This window comes from Labrus mixtus, chromosome 3, assembly GCF_963584025.1.
Source record: "Labrus mixtus chromosome 3, fLabMix1.1, whole genome shotgun sequence".
NCBI lineage: Eukaryota > Metazoa > Chordata > Actinopteri > Labriformes > Labridae > Labrus > Labrus mixtus.
Genome location: NC_083614.1, coordinates 26,118,474 through 26,128,823, shown reverse-complemented (window position 1 = coordinate 26,128,823; position 10,350 = coordinate 26,118,474). Strand labels below are relative to the sequence as shown.

Here is a 10,350-nt window from a genome sequence, read left to right as displayed (position 1 = left end):
TATTTGACCACAGAGCTGGTCTAACTTTGGTCTGCCTTATTTCTTGATAGAAGATGTCGAGTTGGTCAACCCAAGAAGTTTCTCAGGCTCTGCAAGCTGCTGTTCTGATGTGAAGGAGCCTACGTGTGTATTTTCCCAGGCGAAAGCTAAATTTTCTGATTATGCTTACACCACCTGAAGGCAGCGTTGTAAGGAAACGGTGTATAACCACGACTCAAGAGATGAACCATAAATCTTCTTCTCTCAGTTGGACTTGACCCTGCACTCTACACATGTGTGGAGGATGAAGGTTTGTTGCTCAGCGGTGGACACAGTGAGAGTCAAATACCTTGAAGCACACAGCGAGACACCTGCTGCAAAACAAGAGCAGAGACGAAGAGGAAGAAGAAGAAGAGCCTGGAGCTGAAACAGAGCCGTGTGTTGTTCTCTTTTGATCAGGCGGGGTGGATCAGCAGACCGCTGTGCTTCTCAGGACCCAAGGCCAGTTTTCCCCCTCTCTCTAATGTTGTTGACTTTAGAGCGTAATGAAATCACACCTCACCTCCCGCTGTGCACTCCGGGACGTCGAGTAGTGAGAGAGTGCTTTGACGAAGCTACTGACACACTCAGCTGGAGCAGATGTTGTCATACGTGCTCAAATGTGCAAGAATAATAAGAGATTAGGAGCTGCTCGGAGGGTTTGATCGCTCCTGTTAAGATCCAAGTGATGAGAAATAAAGTCCTCCGTCAGAGTCGATGTATCGAGTTCTGCTCCTGAAATTGTGTTTATTTTGTGATTCTGACACTGACGGGTCAATTCTGTAAGAAATGTGACCACAAAAAGCCTGATTCTCTTTAAAATGTCCCGTGGAAAAGAAAAGAAAAACATTTTCCCACACTTTAAGACAGTATCACATGTAGTATGATTAATTAATTGAGCTGAGAGACTTTTGCATGGCAGAAAATGTAAACACAACACTCTACTCATCATGTAATACACATTCTTCTGTGTAAAACGATGACATTTCTTGTGATGGTGTTAGTTTTTGATGCATTTGGAGTCACTTTGTGTTTGTTTCCCCTCCTTCTGTTTTCCCTCTTGCAGTGTGTGTGCAGTGGAGGGCGTGGCTGGCTGAGCTGGAACGAGGAGCACCTGAATCTCATCAGGTCATCACTCAGGCCTTAAAGACAGATCGGGACTCAACACCTGTGCCAGATTATTCCTTTTGCAGTCGGTGAACTGTGTCACACGTACTAGCCTTACCTTGGAGAACTTTGAACATGATTTTTTTGTTCTTGTGTCATGGACTGACCTGTTTTCTCTTTTTGTGTGCAGCCTGCCGGAGAGCCTCACCTCCTTGCTTTGGATTTCTGTTTGGCCTTGCTGCTTTTTGAGTTCTCCTGCGCCAGCCCGTCCTCTATTGCCACCAACTGCCTTAAAACTTTTATTTTGCTACAAGCTACATTAAAACGTCTTAAAGACTGACTTTTGTTTCCTTGTTCTGCATCCTGGGGTCCAAACCCTAAAACTCAAACGTAACCAATTAATGTATATTTTGCCTTTGTGACTTAGGACAATTTAAGAGAGGCTTGGAAATGTTGGGAGGAGAGAACGAGAGATGACATCCAGCAATGGCCGAGGTCGGATTCTAACACACACACCTGTATTTGGGTTCATGCGCAATATAGCTGCTAGGCTGTCCTGCACCTCGATATTATGTAGTAGGCTACTTTTCGAAACTTAACTTAAAGAATCAGCTCGTCCACTGATGATACGAACTCGCTGTTGTTAACATGGCTTGTTCCAACCAACATGTTCTGTTGTATTTTTTGTTTCTACAGTATAGCTTGGGCCTATAATTGTTCTAATCAGAACTTGTGTGTTTGTTCATTTGATGATGGGGGTTAATCCCAATAGTTGGAGTGGGGCCATAAAGACCCCATTATCCTGGCTGCAGATGTTTAGAGAGATTACTTCTCTTTGCACAGGAAAGGCCCAGCTGTGCATCCACAACATCCAGTTGAAAATAACAGTGAGAGTTGAGTCCTTAAATGCACCATAAGCTAACTAATTTAATATGTTTATCTTATTTAAAGCTGAGTGAAGTCAGCAAGGATGATACTCACATGTTTTCACATGAAAACCTCAATCGTGCCTGAGAGCTCAAACCCACATGCAAACAAAACACCTGTGGAACCTGTGACCCTCCTCACCAACAACATATTCAAAATCCTCCTCATATATTAACACACTCTCTAAAACCAACCGTTGTCCTGTGTGCAATAATAGATGTACAAACTTCTGAGAACAAGAACATTTTTTTATTAAAGGTTTATTTTGTTCCCTTATTTAAAGATAGGAGGAGAGAGAGGGGTAAGACATACTGGAAAGGAGCCACAGGTCAGATTTAAACCCGGGCCACTCCCCGCTTGGAGGACCAGTTATTTCTAACAGATCACAGTCTACCTGGACCTGAAGTGGACCTCTTACATACATAGACAGCGACAGGTAAAAAACCCACCAGAGGATATACTTCCTATGTCAGCTCAGGAAGTTCAACCTGCCTCAGGAGATGCTGATCATGTTCTACACCGCCATAATTAGTGGGAATTTACACTATTGTTATCCAAATCTTTATTATTATTATTATTATTAGTGGGAATGCTGTAATACATTGTTGTAATACTTTTTCTTCATCTTTTACTAATCCTTCAGCAGTTTCTGCTGATTCTTCTTCATTCAGCAGTGTTTTGCAAAACATTTCAGCATGTCAGCATTCCCACACATTTTCCGCAGGTAAATGCAAATTGTCTAGTTCAGTCTGTTCTCTGCACCGCCATCACTTGTCTGGTTTGGATCTGCACAACAAACAGGACAGACACGGACTGCAACAGACAATCGGGACTGCAGAGAAAACCATCAGTGCCCACCTTACCGGACTTATACCGGTCCAGAGTCGGGAAACAGGCAGGTAACATCACTGCAGACCCCTTCAGAACCCCGGACACAAACTGCTTTAAGTCCTCCCCTGAGGTACAGAGCGCTGTAGTCTTTGCTCAAGCTGTTACTGTGATGAAATGTGTTGAAATAATGATACTGTATATCCAAAGGCCTGTATATAGGGGTACAGTTGTTTTTTTTATTTTTCTTTAAGTTTTAGGACAATGTGTCTCTGCCAGCTTGTCTAACTTTTCCTTGTTTTTAAGTGCTTGGCCAATAAATCTGATCCTGGGTGGGAGGGTTTCCGAGAAAGGCAGCTGCAGCTCACCCTCCATCCTTTTGGTGGCGCTGTGATTAACGACCGGACTCTCTCTCTCTCTCTCTCTCCCTCTTTTTACTAACCTCTCCTCCGCTGCTGCTCCCACATGCTCTCTTCTGATTGGCTGATCTGTCTGCCGCTTCCTGCTGACGTATCGCACTGTTTTGCAGCAGCAGTGTTTGGTTTGGTTTATTGATGCTGAGGAGGCTCGTCTGCTGCTCAGACACACACACTCACACACACACACACACACACACACACACTTTTTTTTTTTTTTTGACTCGTCTTTTTGTTCGCTGAAACTAAACACCAAGCCGGTCAGAGATGGCACAGTGCTCCGAGTCTGCTGGCGTTTCCTCCGCGGTGAACGGAGAGCCGAAGAAGGAGAGGAAAGTGGCTGTGATCACCGGCATCACCGGACAGGTAACATTTAATCACTCACTCATGCCCTGGGTTTTGTTCACACTGTTTGAATGAATGCACGACACGGTGATATATCTCTACAGAGACACAAACACACTTTGACGTCTCTTTAGTTGTGATTTGTGTTGAAATGAGATGTGCAAGGTGGAAACACACCTGTCTGACCCTGTTAAATCTGCTGTATGCCCTCCCTGTGTTTACCCTGATGTTTGGTCAGTTCATCTCAAAGATAGTAAAGATTAGTTTACCTGGCTTGTTTCCCCCTTTAATCTAAATTATTCCCATGTCTCATCAGATAAATGTCTAATGTATTAAATGTATTGTTCACCTTTAGGTAGTGATGAAGAGGTGAGTTTTGAGGGATTTCTTGAAGGAGGTGAGTGTGGGGGAGTCTCTGATGGTTTTTTGGGGGAGTGAGTTCTAGAGGGTGGGAGCAGCAACAGAGAAAGCCCTGTCCCCCCAGGACAAACCTTCGGTCCTGCAGGGGGGGGGGGGGGGGGGAGTGTGTCAGTGTGGAGGAGGTGAGACAGGTAGGGGGGTGAGCCAGGTTGTGGAGGGCTTTGTAGGTGATGATGAGGAGCTTGAAGTTGATACGCTGGCGGGATGGGGAGCCAGTGGAGGTCATGAAGGACGGGGGGCGGTGATGTGGTCTCTGGTGCGGGAGTGTGTGAGGAGACGGGCTGTGGAGTTCTGAATGTATTGGAGTTGAGGGTGTCCCACACAAAAAAACACACAACAGTACAGTGTGATGAGATGAGATTCAGCTTTATTGTCATTACACATATAGAAGTTTAGAGGAACGAAATGAGGTTTGGCATCTCACCAGAAGTGCAAGAATCTGTGCTATGTACAAGTAATTACAGAATTTACAGATATAGACTAAAAATACAAGTATATTCAGATTATAATGTACAGATTAAGGTGCAGTGAGCATGTTATACTAGATTACAGATAATATACAGACATATTGTACAGGTCGATAACTTATTGAGGTGATATGAATGAACTATAATACAGGTGGATGAGAGATGTGTGTGTATGACCAGGAGGAGTGGTGGGGGGGATGTGATGGGTGTGAGGTGATGTGCAGGGGAAGGGGGGGTCAGCAGCGGGGGGCGGAGTTCAGTAGAGAGACAGCTCTGGGGAAAAAGCTGTTCCTCAGTCTGCTGGTTCTGGTCCGGAGGCTTCTGAAGCGCCTACCGGAGGGCAGGAGGGCAAACAGTCTGTGGGCAGGGTGGGAGGAGTCTTGACGTCCTCAATGGCAGGAAGTGGACACCTTGTGGTGCGCTGGGCGTCTTCTAACCACCCGCTGTAGCGCCTCACGGCCTGTGGCGGAGCAGTTCCCGTACCAGACTGTGACACTGCCGGTCAGGATGCTCTCGATCGCACAGCGGTAGAAGTTCATCAGTACAGCTGAAGACAGGTGGTGTCTCTTCAGTGTCCTCAGGAAAAAGAGGCGTTGATGAGCCTTCTTAACCAGACTGGAGGTGTTGGTGGACCAGGAGAGGTCCTCTGTGATGCGGGTCCCCAGGAACTTGAAGCTGGAGACACGTTCAACAGCCGTCCCGTTGACGTGAATGGGGTTGTGCGTGCTTCCGCTTTCTCTCCTGAAGTCCACGATGAGCTCCTTGGTCTTGCTGGTGTTGAGGAGCAGGTTGTTGTCAGCACACTCAGGCGGCCAGACGCTGTACCCCCTCCCTGTAGGCTGTGTCATCGCTGTTGCTGATGAGGCCAATCACCGCCGCATCGTCCGCAAACTTGATGATGGTGTCGGATCCAGGTGCAGGTCTGCAGTCGTGGGTGAAGAGGGAGTAGAGGAATGGGCTCAGCACACAGCCCTGTGGTACGCCTGTGTTGAGTGTGATGGTGGTGGAGCAGGCGTGTCCTGACCTAACACACTGGGGTCTGTTGGGCAGAAAGACGATTATCCAGTGACGGAGGGAGGTGTTGAAGCCCAGGTCTCCGAGTGTAGTGTTTAACTTGGAGGGGATGACAGTGTTGAATGCTGAGCTAAAGTCAACAAAGAGCATTCGTGCGTATGTGTTGTTATTGTCCAGATGTGTGAGCACAGAGTGCAGCGCAGTGGAAACTACATCCTCTGTACTCCTATTTTTTTTTTTCCTATTAGTTTTTCAGGTGATACAGACACATTCACACACAACACACATAAAGGCTCTCACACACCCGTCCGCTAAGCCACAGCACCCACACCACCCACACAAAACCATTAGAAGTAAATACACATAAGGCATAAATACACAAAAACGATATTAAATGGGCAAGAGGAGATCATCATCAGAACAGTTTTTCTACAGTGTTTACATTTGACTTCTTTTTGTTCGATGTCGTCTTCCCTAAAGTGAAAATGTGTGAGAAGTAGAATCATTTACTCGTAGACTTCTGTACAATCACACAAGTGAATTGAATTCTGCATGGGCGAGAGGAAACGACCACGTCTCTCGTGGATCACTTTGGATGCTTGCCCGCTGTTTGTTAGGGAACAGACGCACTTCATATTCATGTCTTTTTTTTTTTTTTTTGTACAAGGTTGCATCTTTAATCGCCTATGTCTGAATGGCATCGCTTATGATAACTGAGTAACACTCGGCTTTGACACACCAGAAAAGAAAGCAGGTCCAACAAGTTCGCAGTATCAATAATAATATGTCCACAATAAGTAGAAGGGAGCGGGGGCTGGACATACTGGAAATTCTGCTTCAGGTGAAAAGCTTGGACGAGTCTGAGGTAAAACGACACTGCTTGAGCAAAGACGGTGTCAAAGATGTTTTCTTTTCTGTCACTCTTTTGTATTTTTCTTTGTGGGGATTTTTTTGTCTGCAAGTCAAAGAGCTGTGACATCATCATAAAAATACAAAAGGACCCATACATCTCTGTCATGAAAGAACCAGGCCATGTTTATTTATGGGGGTTAAAAAAAAAGACAAACACATCCATTACAGGGTTCAATGTTTGCAGATTTGCAAAACGTTTGGTTCATTATAGTTGGGTTATTTTGCATGTTCCAGCCTTTTTGATGAATGCATTATTATAAGAAAACTTCCTGAATTTGGGGTTTCATCTTTGAACTCAAACAGACAACTTTTTCCACCCAGACTTAACCAGGATTTTTTTTTCCTGCCAGCTCCCTGATAAAGAACTGTGTGTGATGTTGGGGTTAGCGGATGTGTGAGCGCAGCAGGACAATTCACAGAGCGAGCGAGCGAGTGAGTGGTGCTGATGTCGTTGACCTGCTAGCGACTGGTGCGATCATCCTGCATGTAACGAAGCTGCTTCATCCTGGTTTCTGCTCCCCAGTGTGTAACTGTGAACACAACTGTCCAATTACAAGTAGATTTAATAACTTATAATTACTTACTTATAACTAATTATAGGGTGTCTGACTCTGTTGCTCCAACCCCCTAGTTCCCTGTTGTGCTTTTTTACATCATGCCCTGCATCCTGAGACCCCCCCCCCCCCTCCCCCTCCCTCCTGTCCGACAGGGAACCTCCTCCAGGAAGATTTCAGGTTCAGCCCGCCTCAAATGTTCTGTACATTTTTTTTTTAGGAGGGCACGAGTGAAAAGGCTCGAGTTAGATTCTTACATCAAGTGGCAGCAACATCTGAGACATTTGGGTCAGTGATTCTGTGTTTGCATGGGAATATATAGAGGCATTGTTTCTTTGGGGGGGGGGGGGTGCCATCTCCACAAAGGGTTAATATCCACAGGCGAAGGTGGATGTTGAGGAACATTTCACGGTATGAGGGGAAAGTTATCAGTTGTCCGTTCCCTGACTGCCACACCGGAAAGACCACTATCAGGTCTTGGAAAGTCATTTTCATCCTCTCGCATTCCCCGTGTCGAGCGGCACGTTCTCCCCTCGTCCTCTTTAACAGGAAACGAAGAATAACAGCGTTAATTCATTTTTATTCTGCTGTCATGGCGATCCTGTCGAGCACTGTTAGACGGCCCGTGCAGGAGGCAGACAGGCAGACAGGCATCTGGATAGGCCATCTCAGAAGTCCCTCACAGGTCTGCAGGGTCACAGGGACGCCGTAAATCGCCTGGATAACTACTGTTCATAAATTAACGGGCAGCGTGCTGCTCCGTCTGAATATCTTTGACCGCTGTCTCAGTGTGAAGTATCAGAGTGAGAAGGTGTGAGTTATGGGAGACCACCTGAGTGCCAAGGCAGCGCTGCAGAGGCCGATGGTTGCTGTTTTTACGATCCGGGGTTATGAAGAGGACAGGTTCGGCTTCAGTGTTTCCACAGTAAAACTTTATTTTGGCTTTGAGGTTCGATCGTCATGTTGGGAAAACAACGCTGCGCTGCGAAATGTTCCCTGGAGCTGTTTGACGCTCATCCTGCTAACCTTTTTCTTTCCCTTTTTCTTTGTTGGCGTTTGGTTCACTTCTTGCCTCGTCTCGTTTCACGCCTCCAGCGTCAGACGTACAGGATGAAATCTGAGCGAGTGCCAGTAATAATAATAATCCTAAAGCTTAGAATCCGCTCACACGTCTCCTCTCTCGCTCTCCTGACTTGTAGTTAGGCAGAAACACATGTGAGCTTACCAAAGTGTGGTCGAAAACTAGATTCATTTATTGCTCCGCTTGCCAAGGGTGCAAACTTTTCAGCACTGGACACAGGCATAAACACAAACTCTGTTTTAGTTTCACATTTGGAGCAAACAAACAAATGAACGTGTCAAACAAGAAAGCCGTGCCGGTGCCACATACCGTCAACTCATCTTTACTTCTCGGCCATTGTTTTAGCTCTTAGTGGTGGTAATATGAGAGAGCCTCATTTGAGTCCCCCTTTCACCTTTAGTTAAAGGGATACTTCACCCATTGAAACATGAATCTGTATTGACATTGGGTCATATATGTAGTAGAAATGTGAAATACATTTTGAAGTTGGTGCCTTCTTGGCCGTGAAAAGGCAGAAAGTGTCTTTTTGGCTCATGTGGATGAGAGACAACAAATCCCAGAATGCACAGCACCGCAGGCCACTCCCACTAAGGTCCTCTATTTCAGAATCAGAATCAGAAATACATTGTTAATCCCAGAGGGAAATTCGATCGATACAGTTTCTCCAAAATATACAGCATAGCAGTAGAAATATAGTAATAAAAACATTACTGCGGCCGCAGCAGCCAAAACACAAGCCCGGCCTGTCGGCAGCAGCCGTCTCGCCACTATATTTACATTTATTCGCCATTATCAGCTTTCTCCATAGAGCCTGTTAGCATAGCTTCCAAGCAATATGGCGGACGTTAAGTTTCGATTCTGGGAGTGAGTTCCCACCTACTGATCTGTGATTGGTCTGTAGCTTCAGTGGTCGAAAATATGAGGAACTAGCGTTGTAGTTTCACCCCGCTAACCGCAACAGCTTCCAGTGGCGCGAAAATCGTCATTTTGCGTCACTGGAAGCTCCTTTTCAGACTTCCAAATACAAAGATTTCCCATCTCAGGGGAAAATGAGGGCGGGATGCACGACCATTCAAAAATACTACCAGGTTTCTAGTGATACAAAGCTTAATGCAAATGGGTGAAGTATCCCTTTAACTCTTCTCTAAGTACACTAAAAGTCCCGTAATACTTTCTGTGTGTGTGTTTATGTGAGTACATGTTTGTGTGTGTTTGCACTTTCTTGTGGTCTGTGATTACGGCTTCATTAAACGATATCAGGCCTGAACGCAGACCCGTGGTGTGCTTGGCAGCTTCTCCATGCGGTCTAAAGTAAGCACATTAAAGTGATTCATCTGCAGCTCATACAGGATGACAAATAAACACATGCATGGCCCTGATCTCTGAGCACAAACACAATCTGGATTTATGCAAACTCAGAGACGGAGCTTCATTTTCATTTGATACGTTTCAGGTGATCTTCCCCCCCGTAATGAGGCATCAGAGTCTCCTGTTATTCTCTGTGCCGCCAGCAGAGGGCGCCAAACTCACAGTGCTTTGATTGTTGTTGTTTTTTTGAAAGACATCAGATACTCTTCTGTTCTTTAACTTCGTTCTCTTCGGCTCACAAGAACAGAAGAGCAGTGACTGTGTAGATAAATCTTACTCATTCAAATTAAATATCTTTTGTATTTTTATCATCATATCTTCACATCTTGTCTGAATATCTTACAGACTATTTATAGCCTTGAAATCTTCAGTTCTGAGAAGACTGCATGAGAGGTTTTTACTTTTATTTGACAAACTGCTGAGGTCAAAAAATAACCTGCATAAAAAATAAAAATCATAATTGTGTTCAGCCCTAAACGCACATGCTCAAACATGACCTGTGGAGAGATGTCAGAGTGAGGGGGTGCACATGAAGGAGCGCCTGAGCAGTTGGGGGTTCGGTGCCTTGCTCAAGGGCACCTCGGCAGTACTCGAGACGTGACCTGGCACCTCTCCAGCTACCAGACCAACTTCATGACTTTGGTCAAACCGGCGACCGTCCAATTCCCAACCCAAGTCCCTACAGACTGAGCTACTGTCGCTAATATTAAAAACTATTATTACAATAATAATGATACATTTTTTATTTCTGTGCTGACAAAGTTCTCGTACACCTGGTCTAATTTTATCATATTGGAAACAGGTTTTGTTGGTAGACATGTTCACATATCATAGAAGTTGTCAGATTGTTTTTAGAAGCGCACTGAAGCTTTGGTGTTGAAATCATAAAAATA

The 10,350-nt window shown here is 45.2% G+C and overlaps 1 protein-coding gene and 1 long non-coding RNA gene across 2 annotated transcripts in view; both read left to right on the top strand.

The window, feature by feature from the left end:
* Window positions 1-1,014: 1,014 nt before the first annotated feature.
* On the top strand, window positions 1,015-1,465 carry LOC132972127 (uncharacterized). The gene is made up of 2 exons (XR_009672875.1): window positions 1,015-1,214; window positions 1,316-1,465. It is a non-coding gene; the product is annotated as an uncharacterized LOC132972127 (long non-coding RNA).
* A 1,932-nt stretch (window positions 1,466-3,397) lies between these two features.
* Window positions 3,398-10,350, top strand: part of gmds (GDP-mannose 4,6-dehydratase) — a 64,073-nt gene continuing 57,120 nt past the window's right edge. Inside the window, exon 1 of the mRNA XM_061034276.1 lies at window positions 3,398-3,662. Coding sequence (XP_060890259.1) covers window positions 3,564-3,662 — 99 coding nt within the window. The 5' untranslated portion in view covers window positions 3,398-3,563. The remainder of the gene's footprint in view (window positions 3,663-10,350) is intronic.